At 40.4% G+C, this 18,826-nt stretch overlaps 1 protein-coding gene across 2 annotated transcripts in view; it reads left to right on the top strand.

Moving 5' to 3' along the window:
* The first annotated feature begins 1,600 nt into the window (after nt 1-1,600).
* The window catches only part of YIPF6 (Yip1 domain family member 6), a 29,015-nt gene continuing 11,789 nt past the window's right edge, over nt 1,601-18,826 (top strand). The window contains exons 1-3 of one of the 2 annotated variants that reach the window (XM_061409850.1): nt 1,601-3,776; nt 16,896-17,024; nt 18,058-18,136. In XM_061409850.1, the coding sequence (XP_061265834.1) occupies nt 3,720-3,776; nt 16,896-17,024; nt 18,058-18,136 (265 nt within the window). In that variant the 5' untranslated portion in view covers nt 1,601-3,719. The remainder of the gene's footprint in view (nt 3,777-16,895; nt 17,025-18,057; nt 18,137-18,826) is intronic. The other variant, XM_061409849.1, reaches the window with a different exon arrangement.

The raw sequence follows: 18,826 nt of genomic DNA, 5'->3' as shown, positions 1-18,826 counted from the left end.
TTCAAGCCAGTCAGAATGGCTGCTATCCAAAAGTCTACAAGCAATAAATGCTGGAGAGGGTGTGGAGAAAAGGGAACCCTCTTACACTATTGGTGGGAATGCAAACTAGTACAGCCACTATGGAGAACAGTGTGGAGATTCCTTAAAAAATTGGAAATAGAACTGCCATATGAACCAGCAATCCCACTGCTGGGCATACACACTGAGGAAACCAGAATTGAAAGAGACACGTGTACCCCAATGTTCATTGCAGCACTGTTTATAATAGCCAGGACATGGAAGCAACCTAGATGTCTGTCAGCAGATGAATGGATAAGAAAGCTGTGGTACATATACACAATGGAATATTACTTAGCCATTAAAAAGAATGCATTTGAAGCAGTTCTAATGAGGTGAATGAAACTGGAGCCTATTATACAGAGTGACGTAAGCCAGAAAGAAAAACATCAATACAGTATACTAATGCAGACATATGGAATTTAGAAAGAAGGTAACGGTAACCCTGTATGCGAGACAGCAAAAGAGACACAGATGTATTGAACAGTCTTTTGGACTCTGTGGGAGACGGCGAGGGCAGGAGGATATGGGAGAATGGCATTGAAACATGTAAAATATCATATGTGAAACAGATTGCCAGTCCAGGTTCGATGCATGAGGGAGGGTGCTCAGGGCTGGTGCACTTGGATGACCCTGAGTGATAGGATGGGGAGGGAGGTGGGAGGGGGGTTCAGGATGGGGAACACATGTACACTCATGGTAGATTCAAGTCAATGTATGGCAAAACCAATACAATATTGTAAAGTAAAATAAATAAATTAATTAATTAAAAAAAAAGTACTTCTTGGTGGATTTCTCCAAGGCTCTAATTGGACAACCCTAAATTAGGACTTCCCTTGTGGCTCAGACAGTAAAGCCTCTGCCTACAATGCAGGAGACCCAGGTTCGATCCCTGGGTCAGGAAGGTCCTCTGGAGAAGGAAATGGCAATCCCCTCCAGTACTCTTGCCTGGAAAATCCCTTGGATGGAGAAGCGTGGTAGGCTACAGTCCATGGAGTCACAAAGAGTTGGACATGCCTGAGCAACTTCACTTGGTCACTTGGTCTTAGAAAAATTACGCTAGAAGAAAGAAGTTATATTTCTGTTTGAGCCACTTCTGATATTGCTAGATTGGAGGCCTTCAGTTGGCCAACCAATCATACTTGTTCTGACCATGGTCATAAATATGAATTACTTAAATCTTCCTTAATCACCCTTGTTTACTGTTGCTTTTCCTGGTAACCTCCCATAATTGACTCTCCCCACCCTCAAAAGCCTATTTTGTCTTTAGCTGAGGATGGTATTTAAGGTGAGGGTTTGGGCCATTTTGGTGAGTTACCAGATTTTCTGGGTCTCTTCCCAGAAATGTTATTAAACCTTGTTTGATTTTCTCCTGTTAATCTTTCTCCTGTCAATTTAATTCTTAGATAAGCCAGAAGAATGTAGATGAATAAAGGAAAATTTCTTCTTCCCTAACAGTAGCCTTCAAATCCATTCAGTACCTTGGGGGTGGGAGGGGAGGATAGTTCTTTGTCAACTCTTTTTTTTTTTTTTTTTAAAGTAACACGTAACACATGTATATAGTAAAAATTTCACACTGGATGAAAGGTCATACAATGAATAGCCCTCCTTTGAAAGTCAATAAACAGTCCCTCCCACTTTATTGCCAGTCCACCAGTTTCTCCCTCAGAGGCAACCACTGTTACCAGTTTCTTTGTAGCCACTGGGACATAGTCTGAATATTCAAATACATGGATATACATTCCCTTCTACTTTTTTACAGAGATGATAGCATACCATGTAAACTGTTCTGCACCTTGCTTTTTATATATTAAAATTTATTTTCTTCCAAAATTTTGTCCTAATGAAATATGCTGCTTCCTTTTTGAGTTAATTTTGACCATTTCTTCAGAAAACTACCTGTTTCCTCAATATTTTCCAGTAGTATTCAGAGTTAGAACAACCAACAAAGTTCTTCATACCCATTGGTCTGTTAATCCCACTTTCACCACTTACAAAGTTTCTAAGCTATTTGGGGCAAGCCTGTGACTCCTGATGTAGGGTAAATGTTCACAGAGGGTAATGAGTGTAGCGTATTAAAGAGTAATGAATCAATTTGGAAATTTTGTGAGATATGGTTGCAATTAAGAACATAAAATAATTACTATTTTAGGAGTGTAGCCCTATGCCACCCCCTTTCTCTTCAACTTTCTTTCCTGAGTTTCTCTCTTCATAGCATATTATCTCACATTCAACTTGTACCCTATTAGTTAAATGAGGAACACTGGCATTTTTAGACTGAAGTAACCCCTAGGTAAGCCAAACACTGACTTTCTCAACAATTGTTGTATGGCCTGTCCTCCTCTTAAGCCAGCACCAAGGCCGTCTTGAAATTAGTGGCAAAGAGGCCAAGAGATAAGGTTAGATGTTACAGTTGTGGTTTTCAGTTGGGGAGAGATAACTAACTTTGGAGGTTGGCAAGGAAACAGAAAAGTTTATTAAAGGCCTCAGGGAAGCCAGAAGGGACTTGGTAACCTGATAAGAGTGCTGAGGTCAGGACAGGGTAGGGGTGGCATTGGGGGTGAGAATGGTACTGGCAGGGGTGGTGGAGGATGTATGGGAGGCTGAAGCTGAGCCTGAGGAATTGTACATAATAGTCTCTTGTAACATTTTTTTTTAAGTTTCATATCTACTGGTGTCATTTTTAATATTTTTCCCATCAGTATTGCACAAGTACTGAAAATGTGCTTGGTCTGACAAGGTGAATTATAAGAATATTTAAACAAAACAGAACAACACACACACACCTCATTAGTTTGGGAATTTCATCACACTACAGCCACTTTCTTTTACGTTTACTACTTGTGTGCTTTCCTAGATTGCCCAACCAAAAAAAATAAAGCTCCCTATTTCACATCATCCCCTACCCTGTTTGTTAAAAGTGGAAAATTAGTATTTATTTGCCCCAACTGGCACTCTAGCATATATTGCTCACATCAACAATGGATGTATTGCCTGATCTCATGTTAGCCTGGGGCGAGGTGAACTGGAGTCTGAAACACTGAGAAAGTCCCGAGATGAGACAGAAAAAGAGATAGGGACATGCAGGAGTATTCTTTTAAAAGTTACTTTAATATTCACCCTCTTTCAGCCTTGAACATCTTCAGTACTTGCCCCAGATCGCTTAGGCGCAACAGTAGAAGGAGCAGTTGGTAGGGAAGGGTTCATCTTTTTATTCAGCAGCTGGGAAACAGTCGCTCTGCCGCTGGGGGAGGAGCAGGGTTTTCCCCTAAGGTGCAGTTGTGGGGTGAGGTTGGGGGCGGCACACTGAGCCTCCGCCTGAGAGCCGGAAGCAGGCACTGGAGGGGGAGTGGCGCTGAGCCGGGGGAGGAGTGAGAGAAGGAAGCGGCAGTCCCTTGGCATACGGAGCCAGCTGAAAATCAGGGTTGAATGTTAAAAAGGGAGCGTATTTAGCGACACTCCTGGCCCCGAAGAAAGGAACTGAGGCGACACGAATCCCCCTGTCCAACACCCAGAAGACGAGACACGAGTGCCAGGGCCGCCAGCAGCTGTTAGGCGCTTTTTGGTGACGCGGCCTCCGCGCGCAGACGCGCTGACGGGCCGCGGCCTCCACGTCGCAGGTTCCGCAAAGGCTTGTGGGAGCGACCGGGAGGAGGGCCAAGATGGCAGAAGCGGTGGAGTCTCCAGGAGACCCGGGGACAACAACGCCCAGGCCCCTGGTGAGCTTGGTATCTGCGACAAAGGGGACCGAGGGTGAGGCAAAGTGCCCCTTAAGGAAGTAGGGTGATGGGCTTGTACTTGAGAGTACTGGAATTCCTTTCTCCCGACAGGCCCTTACTGTATCGGATGCCAGATCCAGTCCCAACCCTCTACCTGTTCTTTGGGCTAACTGCCCACCACCCCGCCTCCCCCGCCATTCTCCTCGCCGCCGCCCCCCTCCTTCTTTCCTCGCCTTCTTGTGAAACTCTCATTCACTCTCTCATTCACTTTCCTTTCACTCTCGCCACTTGTCCTTCTCCCCTTCATTTTGTTAAATGCTGAGCTTTAGGCGATTTAAGTATCTTTGCATCTGCTGTCCCCTATTTTATCGAGACTTGTCACTAGTCCTCGATGGAGTAGCAGCATTCTGGGATTAATGAGAGATTGATTCTCATGGGACATTATAACTTGATTATTTATTTGCTCAGTGAACCCCAGTCGTCCTGTTTTAATCCCTGCCCTCCCTTGTCACAGCTCCTTGCAGTCCTCTTCATGATGATCTCTTGCTCCTGTCTCTGCAGAGGACAGAATGTCTATTGCAAGTACTACAAGTCCAAAGCCTGGACATGTATTTAAGAACACAGGGTTTGGAGTTAATGTTACTTGGTCCAGAATCACCCATTCTGGCACTTGTGTGAATTTGGGCAAGTCATTTAATGAAGAGTATTTCTTCATGTGTAAAATGGACATAAAAATACCTGCCTCAAAAAGTTTTTAGGAAGTTGAAATGACATAATTTATGTGAAATGTCTAATAAAACTAGTACCATAACTGAGTAGTGTCAACTCAACATTCTGCCCCCCATCCCACCTCCCAAACAACATTTAGTTATGTCCCAAATAGTGTTTATGAGTAGGTGCTCAATAAATAGTACATTCCTTTTCTCTGTTTTAAATTGTCAACATAGTAGAGGACTGACCTGGGAGTCAGGTGAAACTGATTCTAGTTATGGTTCTGCTTACTAGCTTTATTTGTTCATCTCTTCATTCTTTTGACAAATATTTATTGAGCATCCACTATGATCCAGGCACTCTTTTAGGCATGGTGGATACAACAGTGAAAGAGAGTGAGTAGGTCCAAGTTCTCACGGAGTACTTGTGACCTTGAGGAAATCACTCTGAACCCCAGTTTTGCCTTTTGGAAAATGATAGTAAGTCACCACAGAGTCAGAGTACTAAATGAACTAATATAAGCATAGGGCATGGTATGCCGTAGTTACAGGAGTTTAGATGTTTTTAGTTCCTGTGTTTCATCTAAACTGCCCCACTTCTCTTTTATGAAGCTTTCCCCCAATTAATTTTAGTGGTTCTGATAACCCATTACTCAGTATCCAATAAACTTCTATTCAGCAGTGTTTGTTGAACTCCCACAAAGTGTAATACACTATGCTAGTTGGTTTAAGAAATACAAGTGGCCTGTCCTTATGGTGCTTACAGACTGGTTTTAGGCATAAGACAAACATACAATGCTAACATAAGACAGTATGTAAGAAAGTTACACATAACATTTTAACATAATTTAAAAGGTGCTATCATGTCTTGTTGAGGTGATGAAGCAGGCAACATGGTAGAAGTTATATTTGAGGGAGACTCAAAGGATGGGTGGGATGTGAATATAAGAGCTATGAATGATTGATTACCTGATATGTGCCAGGATTGTGCTATATATCCTTTGCATATTTTCTAAACTTTATAGCAACTATTTCAGTTAGGTGGTTTTTAGACTGTGTTTTACTTGAAGGTGAGGAGATGAGACTCAGAGAGATTTGATGATTTCCCTAGGGTGACCAGGCTGAAATTTGAACCTGGGTCTGCTTCTGAAACCAAGACTATTACCATTAATGCTACACAGACTCTCATCGGTGAAGATACAGAGGTTAGGAGATACTAATGTATTTGTAGAACAACAGAGAGATTACTGTGGTTGAAGCACAGGGAAGTATTAGAAAAGAAGCCTTAAAAGATAAAGCTACTGTAGTAGAGAGGCAGTATAGAACAGTGGCTTTGTGTGCTCTGGGGTTCAAATTGTCTAGGTTTGGTTCTATGCTCTGTCGTTTAACTAGCTGTGGGATATTGGGGAAATTACCAAATTCTCTCCATGTCTCAGTTTCCCTATCTGTAAAATGGAGATAAAGTAATACAGGGTTGTTCAGTGGATTGAATAAATTAATACACATAAAAGACTTAGTAGAGTGCCTGGCACATAATAATCATGCAATAAGTGTTATTTCCTTTTATTGACTACTATGCTGGGAGGTTTAACAGGCAACAACGTGTCAGTGGAAATTTTTGAGGAGGGAAGGGTTTTAAATCATGAATTTGACAACATAACAAAGGAAAAGTTACCATGGAAAATGCGTGGAATCTAGAATACCATGCAATTGTTGCAGTAGTTCTGGAATGAAGTGACCTGGATTATAGCAGCGGTAGATGTGAAGATTTGAGAAAGGCAGAATCCTCGAGCATTTGCAGTGCTAGGAAGAATGTGTCTTAGTGTTTTTCAAACTTTAATATGCAAGCAATCATCTGGGGAATCTTATTAAATTGCAGATTCTCTTTTAGTAGGTCTGAGATGAGGCCTAAGATTCTGCGTTTCTAATAAGCTCCCAGATGGTGCTGCTGCTGCTGCTCCCAGTATCACATTTTGAAAAACAAGTCTATAGATAAATGGGAGGAAAGTGATACCCTGAACAGAAATACAGAAGAGGATGAGGGCCCTAAATGTTGATTCATTCACTTTTGGAAATGTTTAGTTCCAGATATTGATTGACAGACCATCCAGTAGATATCCAGCAGGTAGTTGGACACTAAAATCTGGACTTCAGGGCTCACAAGAGGTCAGGACTAGAGAGATTGATTTGGAATCATCTGTATAGACTTGAGAATATAGAATCTTGGGTAATGCTTGTCTATTGCCTATCTAAGGAGCAGAAAAAAGAGCCGTAATAATCGCTGTAGCCTAGGGTCTGGAAGGATATTGGTCCCAGGTGGACCATGCCACTAAGCCCCTATCTGCCTGCCTGGACCAAGTTGTTTTCCTGCTTGATTTCACCCACCCCAGCCCGCTTGTTGACCTTGTTGACTTCTTTTTCCCCTCAGAATTTTGGTCAGTAGTATGACCTATCTGTTCCCAACTGCTTTCTTAAGGCTGCAGTCCCCACATTTACTGTGTGTTTTTGGCCTGGCCTTTACTTGCTCCCCTCATTGGCCCAAGCCAGGCAGCAAAGTGTGCACATGTGTTTATATGCACACATATGTTTGTATGTGCACAAGCCTGCCAGCACAGAGGAAGGGGAGGAATATGAGGTCCAAGTCACCTTTCATCCTTACCAAGGGGCTAGTCAGAGAGCAAGGTCCACTAGCTGAGGGCCTGGTAGCACTGTCTCATATATGGGGCTGGAGAGCTTCAGATCCTGGCTCAGTTCACTGAGCAATGTTTCTGATTCTCTGGAGAAGAGATATTGAGGAAGGGTTGGGATGAGGGGTGAGTGGGAATCACATGGCACTTTAGTGACTACTGCTGCTGCTGCTAAGTCGCTTCAGTCGTGTCTGACTCTGTATGACCCCATAGATGGCAGCCCATCAGGCTCTGCCATCCTTGGGAGTCTCCAGGCAAGAACAATGGAGTGGGTTGCCATTTTCTTCTCCATTAGTGACTATAGTCACTTCCAAAACCAAATAACTGGAGTTAGGCCAAACTTCCCTGGTTAAGGGCCCAGTCTTCCAAAAGATTGGCCACTTCATATACCAGCCACAGGTTTGGAGGTTACCAGGACCACCCTCACTTCTGAACTACTACAAATTCAAGGGTTCCTATGATCAGGCTCTGTAATTCACTAGAATGACTCACAGAACTCAGGACAATGGTATACTTAAAATTACACTTTTATTATAGCAAAAGGGTACAGTCCCAACCAGCAAGAGGGGGAGATGTGTAGGTTGAGGTCTGAGGTAGTTCGTAATACAAAGCTTCCTTGTCTTCTCTCTGTGGAGTAAAGGCAGGACCTTGTTACCCTCCTGATATGTTGATGTATGACAGACAGTATGTAGAATATTGCCAGGGAAACTCACCCACATATCTAGTTTTTACTGAGGTTTCATTACATAGGTGTGATTGACTGGATCATTTTTTCTTCCACTCCCAAGAGACCAGGTTTGTATCACAGTACTCAAGTGAAGTCGCTCAGTCGTGTCCTACTCTTTGCAACCCCATGGACTGAAGCCTACCAGGCTCCTCCATCCACGGAATTTTCCAGGCAAGAGTACTGGAGTGGGTTGCCATTTCCTTCTCCAGGAAATCTGCTCAACCCAGGGATTGAACCCAGGTCTCCCGCATTGTAGGCAGACGCTTTACCGTCTGAGCCATCAGGGAAGTCCTCACAGTACTCAAACTTGACCTCAATCCTCTAATCTTACGTTTGGTCTTTTAGGAGTGGCTAGCCCCCTATGCTCGGAGAAGGCGATGGCACCCTACTCCAGTACTTTTGCCTGGAAAATCCCATGGACGGAGAAGCCTGGTAGGCTGCAGTCCATGGGGTGGCTAAGAGTTGGACAGGACTGAGCGACTTCACTTTCACTTTTCACTTTCGTGCATTGGAGAAGGAAATGGCAACCCACTCCAGTGTTCTTGCCTGGAGAATCCCAGGGACGGGGGAGCCTGGTGGGCTGCCATCTATGGGGTCGCACACAGTCAGACACGACTGAAGTGACTTAGCAGCAGCAGCAGTAGCAGGATGATTTCCCATCCTTCCCCCACGAGTAGTGAGGTTTGTCTTTTCTCTTTCCCCAGCCACAGTGGGCCTTCACCTGTGCTCTGAAAACAACAGGTTTTGCTGATCTTCCCCCTTTGGCTTTAAGGCTCTTTTTCTGTAGGGGGGAAGGGTCTGAGCTGGGCTCTCTGCTTTTCTCAGAAGAGGCAGCTGCTTCCCGCCACCACACCTAGATAGTGGAAGTCTGTGGAGAAGAGCCTGCAACTGGATGTGAACTCCCCCTGTGTCTAATGCTTAAAAGGGTGCTATCCTGTCATAACAGTCCACACGTGGTCTTTAGCAGTTCATTTTAAGTTTTAGCTGTATTCTTTACCATCTGTTATGCCCAGTGTTGTTCTCATGGTTTGCTGCAGATGAGCCAGTGCTCATGTTCCATCTCTTCTTGGAAGTGCCTGTTTTTCCTTAGATTTCTTTCATGATACTTGGTTGCCCTAAAACCTCAGCTCTGATGGATTCAAGGAAAATTATGATTTTGTAATTAATCTGGCTTTTTCTCATTGTTCTAGTGGATGGAATGCTCATTCCAGCTTTCTATATCCTGATTAGAAATCAAACTACAGTGTTGTAAACTCACTTGAGATAGTTGCTCTTTGTGTGGTTATGTATTTAATTTATTTTATTTTTTTTTATAGTAAGAATTTTAAAGGAAAATAACACATATCAACATATTCTTTATGTTATAATTATAAACTTAAACTATGTATTTCTTTTTTTTTATTTTTTATTTATTTATTTTTTTTAATAGAAAATTATTTATTTAGTATAGTTAGCAGGTTAATTTGTTCCATTTTTCTTTCAGTTTTAGGGACTACTTTAAAATTTTAATTTTGTTTAATAATTCTGTGAAGTATTTATATGACTTCAAGTCATAAATACAGAACAGTGTGTATTCTAAGAAGCCTAACTTCTCTCCTTGTTTCCTCCACCTTTTTCCCTCCTTTCCTAAATAGGAAGCTTTAAAAAAAACTCTATAAATACTACTTGCATTACATGTGACTTAAGTCACTTTGTGTGTGCATACTTAGTCTCTCAGTCATTCTGACTCTTTGTGATCCCATGGACTGTAGCCTGCCAAGCTCCTCTGTCCATGGGTTTCTCCAGGCTAGAATACTGGAGTGGATTGCCATTTGTTCTTTCAAGGGATCTTCCCAACCCAGATCTCTTGCATTGTAGGCGGATTCTTTACCATCTGACCACGAGGGAAGACTATATTTTCAGGGATCATTTCTAAGTCATATTGCATTATTTATTTCTTATTTTTAAAAGGTAACATTCAGAAATGTGTGTGTGTGTGTCTGTGTGTATAATATATATTTGTATCTCTTCCTGTCTTAGATGTATTATACAAACTTTTCTTTACATTCACATTAACACGCCATAATATTGAGGTGAAAAAGTTTGGTTTTATCTGTAAGATAGCCACAAGAAGTGCTTAGTTGTCCTTTTTTAATTTTTAGTTAATGATGTAAGTATGATGACACATTTATAGGAGACTTGGAAAATACAGAACAAGGTTGCATATCAGTTTAGTTCAGTCTCTCAGTCGTGTCCAACTCTTTGCAGCCCCATGAATTGCAGCACACCAGGACTCCCTGTCCATCACCAACTCCCAGAGTTCATGCAAACCCATGTCCATCGAGTCGGTGATGCCATCCAACCATCTCATCCTCTGTGGTTCCCTTCTCCTCCTGCCCTCAATCTTTCCCCTCAGTCTTTTCCAGTGAGTCAGCACTTCGTAAAGTATTGGAGTGGCCAAAGTATTGGAGTTTCAGCTTTAACATCAGTCCTTTAAATGAACACTCAGGACTGATCTCCTTTAGGATGGACTAGTTGGATCTCCTTGCAGTCCAAGGGACTCTCAAGAGTCTTCTCCAACACCACAGTTCAAAAGCATCAATTCTTCAGTGCTCAGCTTTCTTCACAGTCCAACTATCACGTCCATACATGGAAAAACCATAGCCTTGACTAGACGGACCTTTGTTGGCAAAGTAATGTCTCTGCTTTTTAATATGCTGTCTAGGTTGGCCATAACTTTCCTTCCAAGGAGCAAACGTCTTAATTTCATGGCTGCAGTCACTATCTGCAGTGATTTTGGAGCCCAGAAAAATAAAGTCAGCCACTGTTTCCACTGTTTCCCCATCTATTTGCCATTAAGTGATAGGACTGGATGCCATGATCTTAGTTTTCTGAATGTTGAGCTTTAAGCCAACTTTTTCACTCTCTTTTTTCACTTTTATCAAGAGGCTCTTTAGTTCTTCTTCACTTTCTGCCATAAGGGTGGTGTCATCTGCATATCTGAGGTTATTGATATTTCTCCCAGCAATCTTGATTCCAGCTTGTGCTTCCTCCAGCCCAGCGTTTCTCATGATGTACTCTGCATATAAGTTAAATAAGCAGGGTGACAATATACAGCCTTGATGTACTCCTTTTCCTATTTGGAACCAGTCTGTTGTTCCATGTCCAGTTCTAACTGTTGCTTCCTGACCTGCATATAGATTTCTCAAGTGGCAGGTCAGGTAGTCTGGTATTCCCATCTCTTTCAGAATTTTCCACAGTTTATTGTGATCCACACAGTCAGAGGCTTTGGCATAGTCAATAAAGCAGAAATAGATGTTTTTCTGGAACTCTTGCTTTTTCAATGATCCAGCACATGTTGGCAACTTGATCTCTGGTTCCTCTGCCTTTTCTAAAACCAGCTTGAACATCTGGAAGTTCACGTTTCACATATTGCTGAAGCCTGGCGTGGAGAATTTTGAGCATTACTTTACTAGTGTGTGAAATGAATGCAATTGTGTGGTAGTTTGAGCATTCTTTGGCATTGCCTTTCTTTGGGATTGGAATGAAGACTGACCTTTTCCAGTCCTGTGGCCACTGCTGAGTTTTCCAAATTTGCTGGCATATTGAGTGCAGCACTTTCCCAGCGTCATCTTTCAGGATTTGAAATAGCTCAACTGGAATTCCGTCACCTCCACTAGCTTTGTTTGTAGTGATGTTTTCTAAGGCCCACTTGACTTCACATTCCAGGATGTCTGGCTCTAGGTGAGTGATCACACCATCGTGATTATCTGGGTCATGAAGATCTCTTTTGTACAGTTCTTCTGTGTATTCTTGCCACCTCTTCTTAATCTCTTCTGCTTCTGTTAGGTCCCTACCATTGCTGTCCTTTCTTGTGCCCATCTTTGCATGAAATGTTTCTTTGATATCTCTTAATTTTCTTGAAGAGATCTCTAGTCTTTCCCATTCTGTTGTTTTCCCCTATTTCTTTGCACTGATCACTGAGGAAGGCTTTCTTATCTCTCCTTGCTATTCTTTGGAACTCTGCATTCAAATGGGTATATCTTTCCTTTTCTCCTTTGCTTTTCGCTTGTCTTCTTTTCACAGCTATTTGTAAGGCCTCTTCAGACAGCCATTTTGCTTTTTTGCATTTCTTTTTCTTGGGGATGGTCTTGATTCCTGTCTCCTGTACAATGTCACGAACCTCCATCCATAGTTCATCAGACACTCTATCAGATCTAGGCCCTTAAATCTGTTTCTCACTTCCACTGTATAGTCATAAGGGATTTGATTTAGGTCATACCTGAATGGTCTAGTGGTTTTCTCTACTTTCTTCAATTTAAGTCTGAATTTGGCAATAAGGAGTTCATGATCTGAGCCACAGTCAGCTCCCAGTCTTGTTTTTGCTGACTGTATAGAGCTTTTCCATATTTGCTTGCAAAGAATATAATCAATCTGATCTCGGTGTTGACCATCTGGTGATGTCGATGTATAGAGTCTTCTCTTATGTTGTTGGAGGAGGGTGTTTGCTATGACCAGTGCGTTCTCTTGTCAGAACTCTATTAGCGTTTGCCCTGCTTCATTCTGTACTCCAAGACCAAATTTGCCTGTTACTCCAGGTGTTTCTTGACTCCCTACTTTTTCATTCTAGTCCCGTATAATGAAAAGGACATCTTTTTTGGGTGTTTATTAGTTCTAGAAGGTCTTGTAATTCTTCATGCTGCTGCTGCTGCTGCTAAGTCACTTCAGTCGTGTCCGACTGTGTGTGACCCCATAGACGGCAGCCCACCAGGCTCCCTGTCCTGGGGTTCTCCAGGCAAGAACACTGGAGTGGGTTGCCATTTCCTTCTCCAGTGCATGAAAGTGAAAAGTAAACGTGAAGTCGCTCAGTCGTATCTGACTCTTCTCGACCCCATGGACTGCAGCCTACCAGACTCCTCTGTCCATGGGATTTTCCAGGCAAGAGTACTGGAGTAGGGTGCCATTGCCTTCTCCGTAGATCTTCATAGAACTATTCAACTTCAGCTTCTTCAGCATTGCTGGTTGGGGCATAGACTTGGATTACCGTGATATTGAATGGTTTACCTTGGAAACGAACGGAGATCATTCTGTCGTTTTTGAGATTGCATCCAGGTACTGCATTTTGGACTGTTTTGTTGACTATGATGGCTACTCCATTTCTTCTAAGGGATTATTGCCCACAGTACTAGATATAATTGTCATCTGAGTTAAATTCACCCATTCCAGTCCATCATAGTTCACTGATTCCTAGAATGTTGATGTTCACTCTTGCCATCTCCTGTTTGACCACTTCCAATTTACCTTGATTCATGGACCTGACATTCCAGGTTCCTGTGCAATATTGATGTTTACAGCATCGAACCCTGCTTCCATCACCAGTCCCTTTCACAACTGGGTATTGTTTTTGCTTTGGCTCCATCCCTTTATTCTTTCTGGAATTATTTCTCCACTGATCTCCAGTAGCGTATTTGGCAACTACTGACCTGGGGAGTTCCTCTTTCAGTGTCATATCCTTTTGCCTTTCATACTGTTCATGCGGTTCTCAAGGCAAGAATACTGAAGTGGTTTGCCATTCTCTTCTCCAGTGGACCACATTCTGTCAGACCTCTCCACCATGACCCAGCTATTGGCATGGCTTAGTTTCATTGAGTTAGACAAGGCTGTGATCCATGTGATCAGATTGGCTAGTTGTCTGTCATTGTACTTTCAGTCTGTCTGCCCTCTGATCCCCTCTCTCAGTGCCTACCGTCTTACTTGGGTTTCTCATACCTTGGACATGGGGTCTGTCTTCACGGCTGCTCCAGCAAAGCGCAGCATATATAGCAAAGGTTGCATATAGTTCCACTGTATATTACAATTATTTTTAAGTAGATAAACTAAGATTTTTATTTGGAGTTTCAGTATCAAACTCTCAAAAATTAATGAATATACAGAGAAGTGGAAGGATATAGTAGATCTGAAAAGCACTGTGAACCAGTTCACACAACAGTAGGATACAAATTCTATTCACTTTCCCATGGACTATAGACTCAGAGACACTGGAACATATCCAGGGCCATAAAGTGCAAAATTTTCATGATCTAAAGGTATTGAAATTATACAGAATCTATTCTCGTGTGCTCACTTAGTTGTGGCTAACTCTTTGCAACCCTATGGACTCTCCAGGCTCTTCTGTCCATGGACTTTTCCAAGCAAGAGTACTGGAGTGGGTTGCCATTTTCACTCACTGTGGAATTATGTTAGAAATCAATATCAAAAGATATTTGAAAATAACCACATTTTTCAAGTGCATTGTGACATTTACAAAGAGAGATTACTTAGACTTAGCTATCGAAAGCTTCAATAAGGTTAGACTGAAAAAAACAGAGAGGGTGATTACTGAGAAGAAATGCTTAGTTGTCTTTAACTTCATTTGAACCAATTGTGTTAGCTTGTGACAGCTGTCATATCACATTGATTTTTTTAAAACTTACCAAAATTGGTGAATTTTTGTATAGCCATTTTAATATTGAAGATGGGAGGAAAAACAACATTTTTGGCATATCATGCTTTATTATTTCAAGAAGGGTAAAAACGAAACTGAAACACAAAAAGATTTGTACAGTATATGGAGAAAGTGCTGTGACTGATAGAACATGTCAGAAGTGCTTTGGGAAGTTTCGTGTGCTGGTTGATGCTCCATGGTTGGGTAGAACAGTTGAAGCTGATAACGTTCAAATCAAGACATTAATTGAGAACAATCAAAGTTATATATTATCAGGCAGGAAATCACCGACCTACTCAAAATATCCATATCAAACATTGAAAATCATTTGCACCAGCTTGATTATGTTAATTGATTTTTGGGTTCCACGTAAGTTAAGCAGGAAGAAACCCCAAACTTCTTGACCATATTTCCACATATGATTGTCTACTGAAACATAATGAAAACATTCCATTTTTAAAAACAAATTGTGTTGGGCAATAAAAAGTTCCACACTGCTGGACAGTATCCACAGAAGAGATCATGGGGCAAGTGAGATGAACCACCACCAACCACACTAAAGGCTGGTCTTCATCCAAAGAAGACAGTGTGTACATGGTGGGATTGGAAGGGAGTCCTCTATTATGAGTGCCTTCTGGAAAACCAACAGATTACTTCCAACAAGTACTGCTCCCAGTGAGACCAGCTGAAAGCAGCACTTGGCGAGGTGTCTGGAATTAGTCAACAGAAAATACATAATCTTCCTCAGGGTAACACAAGACCTAAGTTTCTTTGATGACCTGGCAAAAACATAATAAATAGTTTGGCTGGGAAGTTCTGATTCATCCACTGTATTCACCAGACATTGCACCTTCAGATTTCCATTTATTTTGGTCTTTATAAAATTCTCTTAATGGAAAAAAATTTCAATTCCCTAGAAGATTGTAAAAGGCACCTAGAATAGTTCTTTGCTCAGAAAATACAAAGTTTTGGGAAGATGGAATTATGTAGTTGCCTGAAAAATGGCAAAGTAGTAGAACAAATGGTGAGTACATTGTTCAGTAAAGTTCTTGGTGAAGATGAAAAATGTGTCTTTTATTTTTACTTTAAAACTGAAGGAACTTTTTTGCCAACCAGATGGTTCTTTAGAGATCTCCTCATTCCTCTTACAGCTGCATAACATTCCATTATGACATACCATGCTTTATTCAACTAGTTCTCTGTTGATGGACATTTGGGCTATTCTCAGGTTTTTTTTTTTTTTTTTTTGCTTTTACAGGTAGTATTGTAATGAGGAGCCTTGTGTATATGTCTTTTTGTATATTTACTGCTTTAGACTCCTGAAAGTGGTGAGCAATCCATATGTAAATTTGCCAGATATTGCCAGATTCATCTTCAGTAGGGCCTAGTACCATTTTGCCTTCCCACCAACAGTGAGTGCTCTTTCAACTCAGCTTTACTTGCAGAGTGTGTTGTCAAACTTGGGTTTTGCCAGTCTAATGGGTGAAGAATTTCCAAGTACTTTTAATAAAACTGTGATCAAAAAGTTGTTTTTTGTAAGTTTTTTGAACAACCTTATTCTTTCTAAAATTTTACTGTACTGTCTTGTTTTTCATTTACCTGCAACCTTTTCACACTAAACATTAGACCCATTGGACCAAGAACCATATGAGGAGGGATTGCTTCTCTTTTCTTAGGAACTTGAAGATTCTAGAGTTTCAGTCGCAGTAATTAAATTTGACATATGAATATAAGAGTTTAAAAGTTTTCAATCTTGCAGTTCACTTTGGAAATGTTATTTGTTCTGTGGTTGCCAACAATCTGGTAAAAAAAAAAAAAAAAAGGATAAATAACATGCTTTACTGTTTCTCTGTTCTTCCCAATTTTCTTTTAGATTTTACATTATGTTCCTTCTTAGCCAGCAGAGGCCACTAGAGCCCACTAAAGAGCAGAAGTGTAAAAGAATCATGACAGTGCTAAGATGTGATCACTGAAAGGTCACTTTTTTCAGTAGTTCTGTAATCTTACTAGCTATGTCCTGTTAAGATTTCATGCTTGAAAGAAACTATTTGAGGCCAAGAAAATATCTATTGTTGTTGTTTTAGTTGCTAAGTCGTCTCTGATTCTTTTGTTTCCCCATGGACTGACCCCCTACCAGGCTCCTTTGTCCATGGGATTTCCCAGGCAAGAATACTGGAATGGGTTGCCATTTCCTTCTCCAGGGGATCTTCCTGACTGAGGAATCAAACCTGCGAATCCTGCATTGGCAGACAGATTCTTTACCACTGTGCCACTAGGAAAGCCCATAAAATATCTATGCCATTTACTTTATAATATTTTTCATCATATTCCATCTCCTTCTTTAAAAGAAACAAGTATTTGAGAATTTTAATTAACTGTACTGTTCAATGTTTGGTGAACTAACACCTTACTTTAAAAACTGTATAAAACCCTATAAAAAGATATAGTCCTGCTCACTGGGAAATGATATCTTTGGGGGAATCCTGCAGTTTATTACAGGCTTTAATTTTTTTTTTCCCTAATTCTTCTCAGTTTGCAGGCCTTTCTGATATATCTATCTCACAAGACATCCCTGTGGAAGGAGAAATCACCATTCCTGTGAGATCGCGCGTTCGGGAATTTGACAGCTCCACATTAAATGAGTCTGTTCAGAATACCATTGTAAGTTAGATGAGTTGAGAGAATTTCTGTTCAGTGTCATGGGCTAAATAATAGCACTTTGTAATATTTTTGTTTGGTTCACTAATTTTCAGTGTATTTTATTTATTGAAGTTTAAGATTCTCCCCTAGAGAATAATTTGGTACAGCCTTTTTGGAAATCATTTTGACTGTGATGGATATTAAGGAACTTAAAATGTTCATATTTTTTTGAGGTGATAATTCTGTTTCTCTAGGTATCGTATAAGGAGAAAAAATTCAATACAAAGATAATTTTAAAAGAAAAATATTTACACAAAGATGTTTGTTACAGCAGTCTTTATAGTGGGGAAAAGTTGAACAGAAGAGTAATTGGCTAAGTAGATTATGTTACATCTCTGTGGTAGAATGGTTAACAACCATTAAAAATCATGTTTTCAAAGAACTATTAATGACATGAAGAAAATTTTAGGTGAAAAAATTAGGACAGAATTACCTCAACTATATTTTGAGAAGTTAAATGACTGTACCCTTCTTCAAATGTCTTGATTTTTTAAAATCTGACTTCTAGGATTCTTTTGCCAGAATGAATGGAAATTTTGAAAATTAATTGATTTTACATATTGTGAAGAGTGAGGTAGCTTAGGAGCAGGCCCTTTGGCTCTTGTGACCTTATCGTGTTGAACTGAAAGTTAGATGCTGTGTTTTGCAGAACAGATTTTACTAGTGCTATTATTTTCATTTCTTTAAGTAGCATATTAAGAGGGCTATATTTCTCTTTTGCAGTGTTTAAAAAATCAAAATCAACAGAACTGATGAATGTAGTAAAGAGTGAGATGTTGACTTTAGGAGTTAAAGGAAAAGTTAATAGAAAAAGGAGTTAACACAAAAACCCCACCTCTCTGGTTTGTTTGTATGGTGAAGGAGTTAGACTGGAGTTATGGCTCTAAAATTCAATGAAGGGCTCCTAGGGGGATTGAAATAAAAAAATTGAGCAAATTCAAGGAGCTGCTTGGTAGCCTTGGTCATTACAGTACAGCATATTTTTATCTTTCAGATGCGTGATCTAAAAGCTGTTGGGAAAAAATTCATGCATGTTTTGTACCCAAGGAAAAGTAATACTCTTTTGAGAGATTGTAAGTATGTATGATTTTTGAGGCTTTGCTGTTTTTCATCATACCTTATCATAAGCATTTATAAGGCTTTGTGGTAATAAAACTGATATCATTTTGCAGGATGAAAAATGAATATAGATGAAGGTTTTGAAAAAAGTTAAAAATTGAGGATGAAATTTCAGAGATTGGAAGATTTTGCTTAATATATTGTCCTCATCAATAGACTGTATATTTTCACCTGCTGTAATAGACACTGCAAATAGTATTTCTGTAAATGGCAAACACATAGTGACTTTGTTCAGCCAAGAAACTTAATGATCTCCAAGGGAAAGATAGAATGTTTAAATGTTACCTTAGAGTAATAGTGAATACCCATTAAGGATGAACAAATTAATAGTACTTTATTGACATTTCTACTTTCAGAATGATCCTTGTTGACTGCTTTAAGAATTCCAAAACAGTGTTTGCAGAAAATTATGCTAGTATTTAGAATTTATTCTCAAAATTGTTAGACTTTTAGTTTTTCTTTTCAAACATTCTTGGTTTTTCTTAGTACCCTTTATCCAAAAAAAGGACTCAGTTGTTTGAGAATAGTAACAGTGATGTTGGATATGAGTGTACCTTCTATTTTGGCAGCATTTCTGCTGTAACATAGGGATGTCAGATATGTGGCAAATGTGCCATCACTGTGTGGTGATTGGATGCAGTGTC

The sequence above is a fragment of the Bos javanicus genome, chromosome X (assembly GCF_032452875.1).
Source record: "Bos javanicus breed banteng chromosome X, ARS-OSU_banteng_1.0, whole genome shotgun sequence".
In the NCBI taxonomy this organism is placed as follows: Eukaryota; Metazoa; Chordata; class Mammalia; order Artiodactyla; family Bovidae; genus Bos; species Bos javanicus.
Note: the sequence above shows the minus strand (reverse complement) of the source record. Positions and strands in the feature narration are given on the sequence as shown.